Genomic DNA, 19,135 nt, shown 5'->3' on the forward strand with positions numbered 1-19,135 from the left:
CCTTTACTCACCGCTGGGTCACCAGACCCTCCCTTCACCCACACACTGACCTCCTTCTCCCCTCTCTCTCCAAGTGAGGTTCTTACCCTCGTTACCTCTGCCCGTCCTACCACCTGTTCTCTGGACCCTATCCCCTCAAACCTCCTTCAGACTATCGCTCCTGATATTCTACCATTTCTCACCCATTTCATCAACACTTCTCTAACTTCTGGTCACTTTCCAAACAGTCTCAAGGAGGCAAGAGTAAACCCTCTCCTAAAGAAACCCACTCTCAACCCGTCTGATGTTATTAACTACAGACCCGTCTCTCTCCTCCCGTTCCTGTCTAAAACACTTGAACGCGCTGTCTTTAAACAACTCTCCTCTTATCTCCATCAGAACAACCTTCTGGATCCGCACCAGTCTGGTTTCAAGGCAGGTCACTCAACAGAAACTGCTCTCCTTGCTGTCTCTGACAAACTGCACACTGCTAAAGCAGCCTCCCTCTCCTCTGTCATCATCCTTCTGGACCTGTCTGCTGCATTCGACACGGTGAACCATCGGATCCTCCTTCGCACTGTCCAAGAACTTGGAGTTTCAGGCACTGCACTTTCCCTCCTCACCTCATACCTCAACGACCGCACCTACAGGGTTACTTGGAGAGGGTCCGAGTCCGACCCTTGTCAATTAACTACAGGGGTCCCTCAGGGCTCGGTTCTTGGTCCCCTCCTCTTCTCCCTGTACACAAACTCGCTCGGGTCTGTCATTAGCCCGCATGGTTTTTCATACCACTGCTACGCTGACGACACCCAACTAATTCTGTCCTTTCCCCGCTCAGAGACCCAGGTCGTCGCACGCATCTCTGCTTGCCTAGCAGACATCTCTCGGTGGATGTCTGCTCATCACCTCAAGCTCAACCTTGACAAGACTGAACTGCTCTTCCTTCCGGGAAAAGATTGTCCCACTCTTGACCTAACAATCAACATCGGCACCTCTGTTGTTTCCCCGACTCAGACTGCAAGGAATCTGGGTGTGGTCCTAGATAACAAACTGTCCTTCACTGCAAACATCGCTGCTACAACCCGCTGCTGCAGATACACGCTTTACAACATCAGGAGGATACGTCCCCAGCTGACCCAGACATCAGCGCAGATTCTGGTCCAGGCTCTCGTCATCTCACGCCTAGACTACTGCAACTCCCTCCTGGCTGGTCTACCTGCATGTGCCATCCGACCTCTGCAGCTCATCCAGAATGCAGCGGCTCGTCTGGTCTTCAACCTTCCCAAATTCTCCCACACCACACCGCTCCTCCGCTCCCTTCACTGGCTTCCAGTAACTGCTAGAATCCACTTCAAGACACTGGTACTTGCGTACCATGCTGCGAATGGATCTGGCCCTTCCTACATCCAGGACATGGTTAAACCGTACACCCCAGCACGTGCACTCCGCTCTGCATCAGCCAAACAGCTCGCTGCACCCGCACTGCGAGGGGGACCCAAGTTCCCGTCAGCAAAAACACGTGGGTTTGCTATCCTGGCTCCAAAATGGTGGAATGAGCTCCCCATTGAAATCAGGACAGCAGATAGCTTACACATCTTCCGACGCAAACTGAAAACTCATCTCTTTAGACTCCACTTCGAGCGATAAAATTACTAACAAAGCACTTATATACTAATAAAGGGCTGGCTTTCTAAATGCCAGTTGAGTAGCACTTGAAATGTTTGGCTCTATGAAACCTGATGTACTTATATGATTCTGTTTTCTTAAAGGTTGTATCTTCCTGGTCGAATGCACTTATTGTAAGTCGCTTTGGATAAAAGCGTCAGCTAAATGCAATGTAATAATAATAATAATTATAATTTTATAATCATAAATCTAATCGATAGATTATAAAAGGGTTTTAGGACGCGTCACTGCACCACTAGAAGCCAACTCCATCGATCAAGCTGGCTGAAACTTTCTCTCCCTCTTCTTCTCATGCTCCCTGTCACTCTCCTTTAACTCCTCCGGTGACTTTCTTTTATTTGAAGATTGTTTGGCCGGTTACCGCTGGTATTAAAAAAATGTTGGCGAATGGTTAGGTGGCGCGATAGTCTGTAGTGAAGGAGCGCGCTCCCGTTCACGGGAGCCTGCTCGCGCTGGGCTCCGCAGCAAACAGCTGTTTGCTTTTCACCCAACAACGACAACCGACTCACGGAACGCTATGTTCTAGCGTTAATAAACTAAACAATTTAACAAAATTGCTTGTCAAAATACCAATACCACAGGACAATTTTTTTTTTAAAGCAATATTTTTAGTTGCCCGAGCGGGCAAGTGGAAAGTACGTTATGCTTCGTCTATCGTTATTCCAACCCAGTTTAGATTTAACCACTCCCACTTCCGCATTACGCAAGGACGTAGCTTTAGCGTCATAGACTTCATCTTCGGCAGTTATAGCGGTCGCGGTGTAAAGCAGGATATTGAATAGTTGTTTTTTGTCTTTCCAAAGGATTTGTTGACTGAAAGTAAACGATCCAGAGTCCTGAGATTGTATTACTGGTGTGTTATCATCTCAGCTGGTGTAAGTGCAGAATATTGAATATAACCTTGACTATCACTGTGTAGCCTACTTCATTTATCTGACAGCATTATTTAATGATGCTATTATATATATATATATATATATATATATATATATATATATATATATATATATATATATATATATATATATATATAAAGAGGGATACATTAGCAAACATCTGTATATATAGCCTATATATAATGTTTCGTTTTTTTTGTTTTTGTCATGTAACATGTTAACGTTTATTTAATATTTTATAGACATTTATAATATGTTATAAATGTCTATTTTAACATTAATAACATATTAACATTTTGCCATATAAAAATGAAATTTTGGGACATTTATACAAATGTATTCCTTTACATAAAAGTGCTTTCCAGAGGTGTAAGAAGTGATAAGATCTTGTACTTGAGTAAAGGTACAAGACGAGATCATTCCGATCATGGCACATGTGTGTAAGTAACAAGTATGCTGTATATTCTGCAACAACTGTCAGGCGGTGTTATTGATTATCTTTGCAAAAGAGCCCCCACCAATATTGATTTTGAAAAATATCTTTTAATTGAAATATGGGAGCAAAAACAAAAGGGTAGAATTGATCATACCATATTATGTTATTATTGCAACTGTTTTTATTATATTGTGTTGTTTTGTTTATATATATATATGTATGTGTGTGTGTACAAATTAATTAATATAAAGTGTATATATGTGAGTGTGTGTGTATAAATGAATGAATACATCTGTGTGTATAAATGAATAAATACACGTGTGAGTACATATAAGTGTGTGTTTATATATGTTTATAAATGAATAAATGTGTGTATATATATATAAGATAGTATCATTAAATAATGCTGTGTGTGTATAAATGAATGAATACATCTGTGTGTATAAATGAATAAATACATGTGTGAGTACATATAAGTGTGTGTTTATATATATATGTGTTTATAAATGAATAAATGTGTGTATATATATATATATATAAAATAGTATCATTAATATAATGCTGTCACATAAATGAAGTAGGCTACACAGTAATAGTCAAGGTTATATTCAATATTCTGCTCTTACACCAGCTGAGATGATAAAACACCAGTAATACAATCTCAGGACTCTGGATCATTTACTTTCAGTCAACAAATCCTTTGGAAAGACAAAAAACAACTATTCAATATCCTGCTTTACACCGCGACCGCTATAACTGCCGAAGATGAAGTCTATGACGCTAAAGCTACGTTCTTGCGTAATGCGGAAATGGGCGTGGTTAAATCTAAACTGGGTTGGGATAACGAAAGACGCTTCCGGGCCAGCGGGCCGTGCACCGGCCGGTAATATCAGTGCGATGGGCCGCCTTCAGTACCGGCCAATCGGGATTCGTCCCGAACGTCCCGATGGCCAGTCCGCCCCAGTTGCCAGTATTAAACACATTGGTGTTATCAAATGTAAAACATATAATTAATAAATGGGTGAAAATCGCTTGTGTCCATAATGCGTGACAGGTCATTGTTACTTTGTAATTCTACTCCACTACAATTCAGAGGTATAAACAACCCTTAAAGCAGACTTTAGTTACACCTGAGTAAAATTCAGGTAAGGTGATTGTCAAGTGCCAACAATCAGGAGAGATATTTGATAGTTGGTGCTTGAGAAGACTAAACATTTATCTGCAATTGACATGAATGGAAACGAATAATAAAATATATTCATTACTCGTTATTCTCTACTAATAGTTCATTAAAGACTGTATAATGGCTATTTTGCACATCCCTTTCAAGATTTCAAGATTTTCTAAGGTTTATTGACATATCATACACACAACTATGGTGTACTTATGCAATGAATGAAAAACTTTGGTCGCAGCTGAGGTTCCTCAACAGTGCATTACAAGACATCTATCAATATGTGTGTATACCTCCACCATTAAACTGTCATATTCTGCACATTTCTTATACTATCTACATACATAAGAGTAGAATTCATATGTATAATATCAGTTAAAATAAGTGCTTCAACATAGTTAACATTGCAGGAAAGCAATATATTAGACGTTAAGGCTTAATATTTATCTTTTGATACCCCCAAAGCTTTTTTCTTATTTAAAAGAAGACCTTAATCTAAAGTATTATTTAATGTTTGAATAAAGGTTAATTCGTTTTTCTGTTTTGCACCTCCTCCTATTCATATCTTTGTACATCCTGCACTAAACTGTTTTATTGTAGAGATCACTTATAGTATCTTCGTGATTTTTTATACTCTATATTTCTATCATTGACCTTCTACTTTCCCCCTATGAAAGTATGTACTCTTAATATTTTTTTCATCAAATATAACACAATAATTCAATAACGTGCTTTAACCACTAGGTGGTGCACACAAGGTACACACAGCCATAATAACTTTGTATTATTAGTGTAGGACACTTATTATATGTATGTACAACATCTGAAGATGTGTAGTTTTATTCACATTTTCACATAATTTTACAGCATATTGCTATATTATTTCAGACTCAGTATTTACAGTGGGGCAAAAATGTATTTAGTCATCCACCAATTGTGCAAGTTCTCCCACTTAAAAAGATGAGAGAGGCCTGTAATTTCCATCCTAGGTATACATCAACTACGAGAGACAAAATGAGAAGAAAAAAAATCCAGAAAATCAAATTTTTAAAAGAATTTATTTGCAAATTATGGTGGAAAATAAGTATTTGGTCACCTACAAACAAACAAGATTTCTGGCTCTCACAGATCTGTAACTTCTTCTTTAAGAGCCTCCTCTGTCCTCCACTTGTTAACGGTATTAATGGCACCTGTTTGAACTCGTTATCAGTACAAAAGACACCTGTCCACAACCTCAAACAGTCACACTCCAAACTCCACTATGGCCAAGACCAAAGAGCTGTCAAAGGACACCAGAAACAAAATTGTAGACCTGCACCAGGCTGGGAAGACTGAATCTGCAATAGGTAAGCAGCTTGGTGTGAAGAAATCAACTGTGGGAGCAACTATTAGAAAATGGAAGACATACAAGACCAATGATAATCTCCCTCGATCTGGGGCTCCACGCAAGATCTCACCCCATGGGGTCAAAATGATCACAAGAACGGTGAGCAAAAATCCCAGAACCACACGGGGGGACCTAGTCAATGACCTGCAGAGAGCTGGGACCAAAGTAACAAAGGCTACCATCAGTAACACACTACGCCGCCAGGGTCTCAAATCCTGCAGTGCCAGACGTGTCCCCCTGCTTAAGCCAGTACATGTCCAGGCCCGTCTGAAGTTTGCTAGAGAGCATTTAGATGATCCAGAAGAGGATTGGGAGAATGTCATATGGTCAGAATATAACTATATGGTCAAAATATAACTTTTTGGTAAAAACTCAACTAGACGTATTTGGAGGAGAAAGAATGCTGAGTTGCATCCAAAGAACACCATACCTACTGTGAAACATGGGGGTGGAAACATCATGCTTTGGGGCTGTTTTTCTGCAAAGGGACCAGGACGACTGATCCGTGTAAAGGAAAGAATGAATGGGGCCATGTATCGTGAGACTTTGAGTGACAACCTCCTTCCATCAGCAAGGGCATTGAAGATGAAACGTGGCTGGGTCTTTCAGCATGACAATGATCCCAAACACACCGCCCGGGCAACAAAGGAGTGGTTTCGTAAGAAGCATTTCAAGGTCCTGGAGTGGCCCAGCCAGTCTCCAGATCTCAACCCCATAGAAAATCTTTGGAGGGACTTGAAAGTCCGTGTTGCCCAGCGACAGCCCCGAAACATCACTGCTCTAGAGGAGATCTGCATGGAGGAATGGGCCAAAATACCATCAACAGTGTGTGAAAACCTTGTGAAGACTTACAGAAAACGTTTGACCTCTGTCATTGCCAACAAAGGGTATATAACAAAGTATTGAGATGAACTTTTGTTATTGACCAAATACTTATTTTCCACCATAATTTGCAAATAAATTCTTTAAAAATCAGACAATGTGATTTTCTGGATTATTTTTTTCTCATTTTGGCTCTCATAGTTGAGGTATACCTAGGATGAACATTACAGGCCTCTCTCATCTTTTTAAGTGGGAGAACTTGCACAATTGGTGGCTGACTAAATACTTTTTTGCCCCACTGTGCATTCTTATATTCAAAGAAAATCAGTAATATCTTTAAAAACTACAAGTCCTTTTATATCAGCTGTGCACCGTTATGGTGTAAATATAACCTATCTACGAATTAGATCAAATGTAAAAGTCAGCCGAATTAGTGTTGATATTGCTAGGAGACGTATTGTGTGAAGAGGAATTTAAGATGTTGTTTAATTTTTGATATATTTATGATCCACGTCAAGTATTCAGTTTCGGCGGCATTTCTTCCAGTTTTTCCAAAGGTCTTCTCATCAGGGCTCTATAAATAAAGAACTATGGCAGATCTGTAATATGTAATGCAGCCGAACCGTGTATTACAATGCCGTTATGTGATGACTTTAAAAGAGAAAAGCAAGAACACTCGGAATTGAGTATTATTTTCTTTAAAAAACTTAAACCATAGCTGAGGATCTTGGGTAATCAGTTCAGTGGCTGTGTATCGCAACGATGCTCGAAATGTCCCTTAGAGGCCTACGTCTGTTTCCGGTTATTTTTATTTTGAAATTCAGTTCCTGACGGAATTAAACAAATAAATAAAAACAAGGATAATTATGTGTTATTGGGCGAGTAAATAACAGTGTGTTATTTAGAAAAGAATAACAAATTAGAAGGAAAAAAAGATTTAAAAAAATACAGATTTCAGTATTCTGAGTCTCTGAGCCCCCTTTCTTTTCCTCACAGACGACAAAAAAAGTCCGATATTATACGATTTAAAATAAAAACAATAAACGTGGCTTGATATTGAGTAAGTACATGTTTTTATGAACCCCACAGCTTCCGGTCTTCCAAGACCCAAATGGACAAAAAGACGTGGTGCAGGCACGAAACATACTACCAATAGAAATACATTGCTTTTAAAATCGTTCTGTGTGACATGGAAAAAGGGGAAGATCGTGTTGGTGAACACGAATCAATAGATTACATGTCGTGACTATAACACGAAATGCCGTGAGACTGGGTTGGACCATCACACACTCTATGAATGTCTCCTTGAATTCCTCCACTGAAGACATAAATCTCTAATGCAAAATAGCTGGGTATGAATCGTTATTCATGGGAGACATGGCGGCACGTGCAAACGCACAGACTTTGGAGGAGATCAGAGAGCCGTTTGACTCACTGGATAATCTCTTCTATGGTATGTTATGGTGCCATCAGAGCATGAAACACACGGCTGTAGCCCAGAGGCTGAGAGGCCTCAGTGAGGAACAGTGCCAGGGAGCAGGGACAGCTAGCAGGGACATGAAGGCTGGTCTAGAAGAGGACACTCTGTACGTGCCGTGTGGTACTAAATGTCACATTACACAACTAATTGTTGCCCAGTGGATATAGAGCTAATAAAACATCGACATTTAAATGCTATCCCTGTTTTTATATTCTACACCAAGAAATATTTGAGGTATTTACTTGATATTGTTTGAACATTAGTAACAGTAATATTGTCTCAATTTTGATAACAGTGTAGAACAAGACTGGTGAAGCAGTGTTTTCAGGACTTAGTGTTGCCCTGCTGTCTGTAATTATTAGTAAGTTAGTGGGTTTATTTGTTTCTCCGGTGTTCAGCGTAAATGTGTATGATGGATTAAGAACTGTCAGTGTTTCCACTACGTACTACAAATTACATACGGAATCATTTGAAACTCAATGCTCGTACAATAACAAACAAAAGCAGTAAAAGCAGCCTCTCTAAAATATGCTTAATGATTAAATATTCTGCATGCTAAATGTGTCTGACTCATAGAGTCACAAGGGACAGGAATGACTTCATATGAGGTGATGAAGGCAAAAAGCGCAATATCCTGAACCGCCCCCTGAGGCTTGCAATCATGCAAACATTGTGTGTGTGTGTGTGTGTGTGTGTGTGTGTGTGTGTGTGTGTGTGTGTGTGTGTGTGTGTGTGTGTGTGTGTGTGTGTGTGTGTGTGTGTGTGTGTGTGTGTGTGTGTGTGTGTGTGTGTGTGTGTGTGTGTGTGTGTGTGTGTGTGTGTGTGTGTGTGTGTGTGTGTGTGTGTGTGTGTGTGTGTGTGTGTGTGTGTGAGAAATTCAATGATTTGTTGTTCCTTCAATTTTGTTACTTATGCTTTGACAACACATTCTGTTTGATTTGTCATTGCAATCAAACTAATTGAAATTATATTTAAGAAAGAGAGGGGGGTTGTAAGACAATATTTTCATAAAGGGAAGCAGAAAACAGTATGTATGTACTATGTAAAAATACAGGAATAAAAACAACATGAGCAGGACATTTCATTTGATTTATATTATGTAAATGCATACTAGGTTCGGTGAAGCCTGTTCTGAATGTGTTGTATAAGTCTCACAAACCTGTATTAACCATAATTCTAATATTTAAAAAACGTATAATGCTCAATTTCAGCTTCATATATGTATTTTGTGCTTCTACTGTGACATGTTTACATGGTTTAATGTTCAAGAAGGTCTTTACTTTTCTTATATTTACATGCACACAAACTTATATAACACAATACGGGAAAGGAAAACCCCAAAAAGCATAATTAGGGCCTCTTTTGGAAATAGAGCTGAGTTACTCTACTGAGAAATATACATATTAGTAATAAATTAAGTGAAAATAAAAACTAGACGCAGACTATTTCAAACGATATGGCGTTGATGACATTCTTGGGTTCTGACAGCTGATGGAAAATAACAAAATATACTCTGATATAAATAAGTCATTTACATGTACTTTGTTTACAATTGTGAAGTCACACCCTGAACATGAAACAGAATGTGTGTAAATGGCAACCCAACCCGCCAGCCGCACCACACACACCGAATACGATGACTTACTCTATTACTACACTTAAATCCAGAAGAAGCTTCGAGAGGTGAAAAACATAAATGGAGCAGCGTACAACAGCAGAGTGCCGTGTTCAAAAGAAGGCTCTTAGTAACGGAGATCAAATTAAATTGGGATGTCAAACAGATCTTGAATCTCATTCTAAGGGGTAATTCATGTTCTATTTTCCATAGGATTTGCAAAACTGAACGAAGCTCAATCCTAATAGGAAATATTATCATATGTAATACGAATTTGCATCTGAGTCCCTTTTTGAAAATTGCATATTCAATCATGTCACATGACTCTATGAAAAGCCAAGTTGGTTCAGTGTGACTGGTTTAATATTTATATACAGTACTTAATTAGTTTTCATGCTGCTGAGGATTTATGATGAAATGTATATTTGATGAAGAGTTTGCACAGGGTGAATAAGAAGGCACATCTGACAAAATGAATGAGAGGGGTGATGACTATGTTGAAAATTGTGTTAAACGTCCTAATTTTAGCATTGCAATAAAACAAGTGCACAGATATATGAGACCAAATTGTGTTATCTAAAGCTCTAATGCTCTCGGAGAGATTGTTCATGCTGATATAGTGGATGACAGAGAGTGCAAAACAGCTGAGCATCAGTTTCAAATTAATTTTTGAACGGATGGTTTCATTATGTAAACACTTGAGTAAAATGGTGTTAGGAGTTGCGAGGGTGCCAGAAATGCCTGCTCGATCCACTTGAGAACAAACACAGTTCATCAATTGCTCTCAATTTGTAAAGTTATTAGTATCATAAACAAACACACCCATATACCAACACAAACAACATCATGCAGACAATATATACACATTCAAACCTCACTTTTGCACATCTTTTTGAATCCTGTGTTGCTGATATACAACACATATTATTAATTTTAAACCAATTGGAAAGAAAGCTATTAAATCCCACCGTGGCAAACCCAAGGAGTAAATTATCTTTCTGATGCAAAAACAGCAAAGCCTTGATGTCCTACCAAAACTTAAAATACACATACAACTTGCCTGGCTCTTCTTTTTTCACATATATTACAACTACGGACTGACATGCGCACATATATAAAGCACCTTGGAATAATCCTCCACCAACACACCCAATGGCTAAGGGAGTAGGGGAGAGTGGGGTAAGATGAGCCAGTGGGAGAGTTGACCCACCCCTTTTATTGAGTTAACTGTGCACATTTTTTGTAATGTGACCATACATTCAGGAAGCACCCATCATTTATATTTGGCTGTGATGGAGATAAGCACATGGTAAATTGGTAAATATGTTTTTGTTCACAATAAAACATGTTTTGCTTATCAAAGGTACATGTCAGGTATAATCACTGTGGTTTCAAAGTACATTTTTCCTAGGTCTAAATATATGTATCATACATACATATTACTTATTTAGCAATATGTAAAACCATGTAAATCATTTAGCTAGAGATTAACATGAACCACTTAGCTAGACAGTGTTAAAAAAAAAAAACGTACGCTCATGTTTAAAGTTGAAGAAGTCGATTGGTCAATTTACCCCCAGGTAGCTCAATTTACCCCATGACTCAGATCAACTTACCCCTTAGAATATGTTTTTTTGAGAAGTCATATTTTCATGGCCTTTTGTGATAGATGCATTATGTTCACTTTGCTTGACAGAAGATATCCTGAAGTAAAGGTTGACGTTGTCATTTGACTTCTATCTCATTGTTCCATGCCTAGAGGACAACTTGGCTCATCTTACCCCAGTCTTCCCTACCTGGGTCCAACTCCAAATGAAGGAGTTGCAAGCTGTTTGGCCGATGCTGAGCTAAGTGCACATGCTGGAGTGTATGGTTTAACCAAGGCCTGGATGGGAAGGGCCTGATCCATTGACAGCACGGTAGGTACCAGTCAGGAAGTGGAGGAGCAGCATAGTGTGGGAGAACTTGTTGAGGTTGAAGACGTATTCTAGATGGATATATAAAAAGATGCAAGTTGTGTATATTAATATCTTGGCAGCCTGTAACACAGATTAAAAAAGCTATACCCCATCTACTGATTGGAATAGAATATGGAATAGTATCTCTTCAACATCACGTTATCACAATCACCAATTGATGTAGTAAAAAATGATACACAGATATGATCTGTTAACCAGGAAATGCTGTCATCTGAGGATTATCCCAAGCCCCATAAGCCTCCTGTGTAACCAAAAAGACTGCAGTTAATCAGTTCTGGAGACAAGTGATTGACATTACATTACATGTTACTTATTAGACGCTTTTATCCAAAGCGACTTACAGACTCAATACTGTGGGCAATCCCTACAGCAATTTGGGGTGAAGTGTCTTGCCCAGGGACGCAACGACATGCTGACTGCAGTGGGGTTTGAACCTGTGCTCCCCTGCTCCGAACACCAACGCTCTATCCACTGCGTCACATGCCTCCTGCTTGACAAGCAGTTAATCAGTTCTGGAGACAATTGATTGACAAAGTATATGAGGTCATTGGAATAGAGATGCCATTATTAAACCATCAGAAAACAGTGCTTTTTTAAATCCGTATATTGACTTGTTATGTACTTGTATAAAAGTGTGTCTTTACAGTATGTATATGTCCTTACTTTTTTCAGCTGCATTTATGAGGGTGTTTCTGACTTTTTCCTCTCTGGGACTAGCATTTACTTGTGGGCTACTGGAGGAGGAAGAGGTAGAGGAAAAGAAGAAAGGCAGATATGCCGTCCACAGCAGCAGAGAAATGTTCCTTTGATGGCTGGCGGAGGCAGGAAATGACAAGATGTAATGCTCAATGTTTAACTGATCAACTCTCACAGGCACACTTCAGACAGAACAGTGGGAGGTAGATGTAGAACAACACTGCATACTGAAGATGTATGTGATCTTACTGCAAAAATATATTATACTGAGTGGGTGGTGCCTCCAAATGCAACAATCCCATGTATAAGCAAGTCATTTGATAATGCATCACAATGTGACAATTTTAGGGATAAAAACACAGATATCAATAACCTTGGAACTAAGAAGTTAGACAAAGGGTTTATTCATAAGAGTTAAAGTGAATATTACAATTTTCAAACTGCAGCAATCGACACCCCCACACTGTTTTCAAGTTGGAGTTTGGTTGGTCCTGTTAGGAAGAGTGAAGCAGGCAGGACCCAAATGCAGATAACCCTGATAATACCTTTATTTCAAGGACTTAAAGTATAACTTGGACAAACTAAACACTCCACGGTGAACTCAGTCACCAACAAAAGATGAACCAACACTGAACACAGGAAGAGACAAGACTAAATACAGGGAGGGGTAATTACAAGACGAGAAACAGCCGGGCAGGGGAGGAGAAACACATGGGCCACGGGTCAACACAATCAGACAACTAGACACACCAGGGAAACTAACGACAGGAGGAAAAACACAGGGAAAAGGACCAGACAATAAACCAGGAGGAAAACATGACAGGGAGAACAGCAAAACACCCAAACTTAGACATAAAAACGTGACATAACATGAATATCGTGACAGGACCCCCCCCCCCTCAAGGGACGGATACTAGACGTCCCTAAACAAAAAAAATCCAAAACGTCCAGCAGGGTGGATGGAGGCCCAGGAAGGGGTCTCCGGCGGACGGCCCGGGGCCAAAACAGAGGTCGAGGAGGGGGTATCGGGCGGACGGCCCGGGGGCAAGGCAGAGTCCAAAAAAGAGCGAAGACCACAGCGGGCGAACCCAGGGGACCGGGCACTAGGGCGAAGGCAGCGTCAGGAAGAGTCAGGGGGCCAGGTCCGAGGGCGAGGACCGTGGCCAGGAAAGTCAGGGGGCCGGGCTCGAGGGCGAAGACCGCGGCACTCAGGGGGCCGGGCTCGAGTGCGAAGACCGTGGCTCTCAGGGGGCCGGGCCCGAGGGCGAAGACCGGACAGCTCCGGAGGCCGGGCAGGAGCCGGTGTCGACCGGACAGGATCCGAAGCCGGTGGGACAGGTGTCGGCAAGATCCCCCACGGAAGAGGACACAGGGCCGGCAGACCCCCGGCAGGAGAGCAGTCGGCGGAACCTCCAACGGCACAGGACGTAGGGTTGGCAGGACCCCCGGCAGAAGAGTAGTCGGCGGGACCTCCAACGGCACAGGACATACATTAGGGTTGGCAGGACCCTCGGCAGAAGAGTAGTCTGCGGGACCTCCAACGGCACAGGAAACAGGGTTGGCAGGACCCCCGGCAGAAGAGTAGTCGGCAGGACCTCCAACGGCACAGGACATAGGGTTGGCAGGACCCCCGGCACAAGAGTAGTCTGCGTGACCTCCAACGGCACAGGACATAGGGCTGGCAGGACCCCCAGCAGAAGAGTAGTCAGCGGGGCCTCCAACAGCACAGGACACAGGGTTGGCAGGACCCCCGGCAGAAGAGTAGACTGCGGGACCTCCAACGGCACAGGACACATGGTTTGCAGGACCCCCGGCAGAAGAGTAGTCTGCGGGACCTCCAACGGCACAGGACAAAGGGTTGGCATGATCCCCGGCAGAAGAGTAGTCGACGGGGCCTCCAACGGCACAGGCCCTAGGATTGGCAGGACCCCCGGCAGAAGAGTAGTAGGCGGGACCCCCAACGGGACAGGACACGGAGTTGGCAGGACCCCCAGCGGAACCTCCAACGGCACTTGAGTAGGGACTTGAGTGGGGACTCGAGAGAGGGCTTGAGAGGGAACTCGAGAGGAAACTTGAGAGTTGACTTGAGAGGTGACTTGAGAGGGATCTTGAGAGGGAACTTGAATGGAGACTCGAGAGGGAACTCGAGCGGTGACTTGAGAGGGAACTTGAGAGGGAACTCGAGAGGGGACTCGAGAGGGGACTCGATAGGGAACTCGAGAGAGGGCTTGAGAGGGAACTCGAGAGGGGACTTGAGAGAGAACTCGAGAGGTGACTGGAGAAGGGACTCGAGAGGGGACTCGAGAGGGAACTCGAGAGGAGACTCGAGAGAGGGCTTGAGAGGGAACTTGAGAGGTGACTTGAGAGGTAAATCGAGAGGGGACTTGAGAGGGGACTCGAGAGGGAACTTGAGAGGAGACTTGAGAGGGGACTCGAGAAGAGACTCGAGAGGGGACCTGAGAGGGAACTTGAGAGGGAAACGAGAGGAGACTTGAGAGGGGACTCGAGAAGAGACTTGAGAGGGGACCTGAGAGGGGACTCGAGAGGGGACTAGAGAGGAAACTTGAGAGGGGACTCGGGTAGGAACTAGAGAGGAAACTTTAGAGGGGACTCGGGTAGGAACTTGAGAGGAGACTTGAGAGGGAACTTAAGAGGGGACTCGGGTAGGAACTTGAGAGGATACTTGAGAGGGAACTTGAGAGGGGACTTGAGAGGGGACTCAAGAAGAGACTCGAGATGGGAACTTGTGTCGGTCGGTACGCCGACAGGACACGGGAAGCTGGCGTCGGCTGGAGAGCCAACAGGAGACGAGGTGCTGGAGTCGGCCGGTACGCTGACAGGCCTCGGGAGCTGGCGTTGGCCGGTACGCCGACAAGACTCGGGGAGCTGGCGTCGGCCGGTAAGCCAGTCCTGGAGCCGAAACTAGAGTCGGGACCATGGCTACTGGGGCCGGTACTGAAGTCGGAACCATGGCTGCTGGGGCCGGAACAGGGGCCGGAACCATGGCTGCTGGGGCCAGGACTGGGGCTGGAACCATGGCTGCTGGGGCCAGAACTGGGGCCGGAACCATGGCTGTTGGGCACGGAACCATGGCTTTCAATCAATCAATCAATGTTTATTTATATAGCCCAATATCACAAATGTTACATTTGTCTCAGTGGACTTCACAGTTTCTACAGAATATCAGTATGACAATACGACACCCTCTGTCCTTAGACCCTCACATCGTACAAGGAAAAATTTCCAGAGAAAACCCACAGTTTAAAGGGAAAAATGGGAGAAACCTCAGGGAGAACAACAGAGGAGGGATCCCTCTCCCAGGACGGACAGACGTGCAATAGATGCCGTGTGTAAATTGAAAAGATAATACATTTGCAACATAGGTAGTCCAAATGTTTGGAAATGCATGTGTGGATAATAGGAAGATGAATCCACGAGGATATCAATCCAGGACTTATGATCCAGGACCACAGCCACGACTCAAGATCCAGGACTCGCAATCCATGACACAGGACCGCAGGATCATCCATGACTCCGGATCCCGGCGTATATAGACACCAAAAAGAAAGAAATTTGGGGAAGCTGGGTTAATCGGAACATGAGAGTACACAGGTATAGACAGAGAGAAGGAAGAAGTACGATGTCCCCCGACAAACTAAGCCTATATCAGCAAAACTAGGGGCTGAATCTAATCAGCCCTAACTATAAGCTTTATCAAAAAGGAAGGTCTTAAGCGCACTCTTAAAAACGGATAGGGTGTCTGCCGCCCGAACACAAACTGGAAGCTGATTCCACAAAAGTGGAGCTTGATAAGAAAAGGCTCTGGCTCCCATTGTACTTTTAGAGATTCTAGGAACAACCAACAACCCTGCATTCTTGGAATGCAATGCCCTAGTACAGGGGTTGCCAACACGTCGATCGCGAGCTACCAGTAGCTCGCGGAGGTTTTCCGAGTAGCTCACCAGAGGGCGCTAAAGTGCAGTTGACATGTTGAGACATATTTATTTATGTAGTATATTTTGAGAGTAAGAAAGATAGAGAAAAAGAGATGTAAGATGCAGTCATGACAACTGAGGAAGGTCCGTCAAAGAAGAAATCTAAAATATACTACTTTCATGACGAGTGGGAACATGAATTTTTATTTACGAGCATCAAAGACAAGTGTGTGTGTTTAATTTGTGGCTCGAGTGTTGCGTTGGGGAAGAAGGGAAATGTCGAGCGGCACTTCACAAAACTTCACGAAAACTTTTCAAAGGAGTATCCCGCCGGCAGTTGCCTTCGCGTTGAGAAGGTACAACAATTAAAAGCTACGCTACAAAGGCAGCAGTCATTGTTCACGAAGCCTGCCAAGAAAGCTAGCCTAGCTACAGAAGCATCGTTCCGAGTCGCTCAGTATTTGGCAAAGAACAAAAAAGCTTTCACTGATGGCGGTGTTCTTAAGGGAGCGATGTCTGTTATGGCAGAGACTTTGTTCAGAGACCACAAGAGCAAGTCGGAGATAATGTCTGCCATTGACGATGTGCAACTGGGAAACAACACTGTGGCGAGGAGAGTGTCGGCGCTGTCAGTGGATGCCATGGGACAGTTGGAGCGGGACATGGTCAGGTGCAAGTGGTTCTCCATACAGTGCGACGAGTCGGTGGATGCGAGCGACACAGCTCAGCTGTCTGTGTTCATCCGGATGGTGTTTGAGGATTTTACGGCGAAAGAGGAATTTCTGACACTGCTTCCACTCAAAACAACAACAAGAGGTGTGGACGTGTATAATTCTATTAAGAATTATTTCATAAATAAAGGCGTGCAAATGGAGAAGCTTGTATCCATAACAACTGATGGAGCCCCGGCTATGAGAGGTCGCCACAACGGTTTTATCGCAAATTGTAAGTCAGATCCATATTTCCCACGTTTCCTGAGTTACCATTGCATCATTCACCAAGAAGCACTTTGTGCCAAAGTTATGGACTTCAATCACGTCATGAAACCTGTGATACAAATAATAAACTCTATCCGAGCGAAGGCAAAGCAACACAGGAGCTTCAAAGTTTTTCTTGAGGAACTGTCAGCTGAATATGGAGATCTCCTTCTCCATGCTGAGGTGAGGTGGTTGAGTAGAGGGAAAATCCTACAGCGCTTCCTCTCCTTGCTGAATGAGGTAAAGCTCTTCATGGAAGAGAGGGGGGAGGACACCTCCATCTTATCTGATGCTGGTTGGGTACTTGACCTGGCCTTTTTGACTGATCTGACAGGAAAATTAAACCAGCTTAACCTCCAGCTACAAGGCAATGGCAAAACAGTATGTGACATGATTAGTGCTGTAAAGGCCTTTAAAGCAAATCTGTGTCTATATCTCCAGCAAGTAAAGGGAAATAAATTGCATCATTTCCCCTCTGTTCAAAAAGTACTGCAGGAGAATAAAGCTGCTGCTGGCTTTCTTGACTTATCAAAGTACTGTGACTGCTTAACTAAGCTTGGGCAGGAATTTGAGGACAGGTTTCTTGACTTTAAACAGCTTGAGCCCTGTGCAAGTTTCCTTGCTAACCCATTCAACATCGTGGATGTTACTGACATGTTATTTTCAGTCTCAGTGCTTCAGAGCAGAGTCCTGCATCGGGTCGGGTATCCGCGGGTACCCGACGGGTGACCCGCAAAAAAGGTGATTTGCGGGTGGTATTTTTTCAAACGCTTTTTTCCGGGTTCGGTTCTGGGTAAAACAAAGATGATGCGGGTCGGGTTGCGGGTGTTGCATAATAAATATATTTAAATAATAATAATTTAGTTTAATGTTTAAATCCTCAGACCTCTCCCCCGCGGGACCGAGCATATTCATAACCTCTGCAGCGCATCTATCTGCTGCTGAGCGCGCCACATTCTGAATGGCTGAGGTGAAGCTCTCTGAGAATACAGCATTTTCAATAACTCTTCCTCAAGAGCGAAATCCAACGTCTGGGAGGCTTTTGGTGTCATCCTAGATGCAGAAAATAACCAACATCCCAGGCTTTTTGAGCCAAATATGCAACTGCGTGTGTTAATAATTGCACGTTTTCACTGCTTATATATATGCGGGTTCGGGTCGGGTTGCGGGTCTTGTGCCGTCGGGTCGGGTTGCGGAACTATTGGCAATATGTGCGGGTAGCGGGGCGGGTTCGGTATTGCACGTCGCGGGTGCAGGGCGGGAGCGGGTCTTGAAAATCAGACCCGTGCAGGACTCTGCTTCAGAGTTGGAGCTGGAGATAATCAATCTCCAGAATGACATTCAGCTGAAAGCACATCAGATGGACAAAGATTTCTGGAAGCTATTGGACCCAGAGAAATTCAAAAACATTCAAACTGCTGCACTGAAACTGTCCTGCTTATTTGGGTCAACATATCGCTGTGAATCAGCATTCTCTGATATGAACTTTATCAAATCCAAATTCAGGACAAGACTTACTGATGAACACCTCAATGACTCAATCAGAGTGAATTTGTCAGGATACACACCCCAGTACAGTGCTCTGGTGGATGCTATGCAGTGCCAGGTGTCACATTAGCTGAGTCAGGAGAAAGACAACAATGCAGTGACAGACTGAATGTTTGAAGACATATGTTTGCTTGATGCAAGTTGAGAAAAGCACAAGCCATATTCCCCTTTAACATGTGAAACAAATTTGTGAAATGCTTGAAATAATTTAAATTATAGAGCTAGAAATGTTATTATTACAATTAGGAACTTTGCACTCTTATCTGTAAAACTGTTTACTGTAGTTATTGATGTTAAAGCAGAACTCAGTATTGCATGGTGATTATTTGTCTTTTTTTCTCTTCATGAGAAAGTCAAGTTTATTCATGTTAATGTTAATGTTTCTGCTCTTGAGTCACGAATGTGATATGTGCACTGAAATCTATATAAAATAACATGAGTAGCTCTTGGCCACTTTCTTTTTTCAAAAGTAGCTCCCGGTTAGAAAAAGGATGGAGACCCCTGCCCTAGTAGGACAGTAGGGTA

The 19,135-nt window shown here is 42.9% G+C and overlaps 1 protein-coding gene across 2 annotated transcripts in view; it reads left to right on the forward strand.

The window, feature by feature from the left end:
• The window catches only part of chrna6 (cholinergic receptor, nicotinic, alpha 6), a 75,545-nt gene that overhangs the window by 26,873 nt on the left and 29,537 nt on the right, over positions 1–19,135 (forward strand). For both annotated transcript variants that reach the window (XR_013801969.1, XM_079646315.1), the window contains one exon: positions 11,235–11,394. Coding sequence is in view for 1 of the 2 variants with exons in the window: in XM_079646315.1 (XP_079502441.1) it covers positions 11,235–11,379 (145 nt within the window). In the remaining variant the exon portion in view is untranslated. The remainder of the gene's footprint in view (positions 1–11,234; positions 11,395–19,135) is intronic.

Source organism: Notothenia rossii (assembly GCF_949606895.1).
Source record: "Notothenia rossii genome assembly, chromosome: 1".
In the NCBI taxonomy this organism is placed as follows: Eukaryota; Metazoa; Chordata; class Actinopteri; order Perciformes; family Nototheniidae; genus Notothenia; species Notothenia rossii.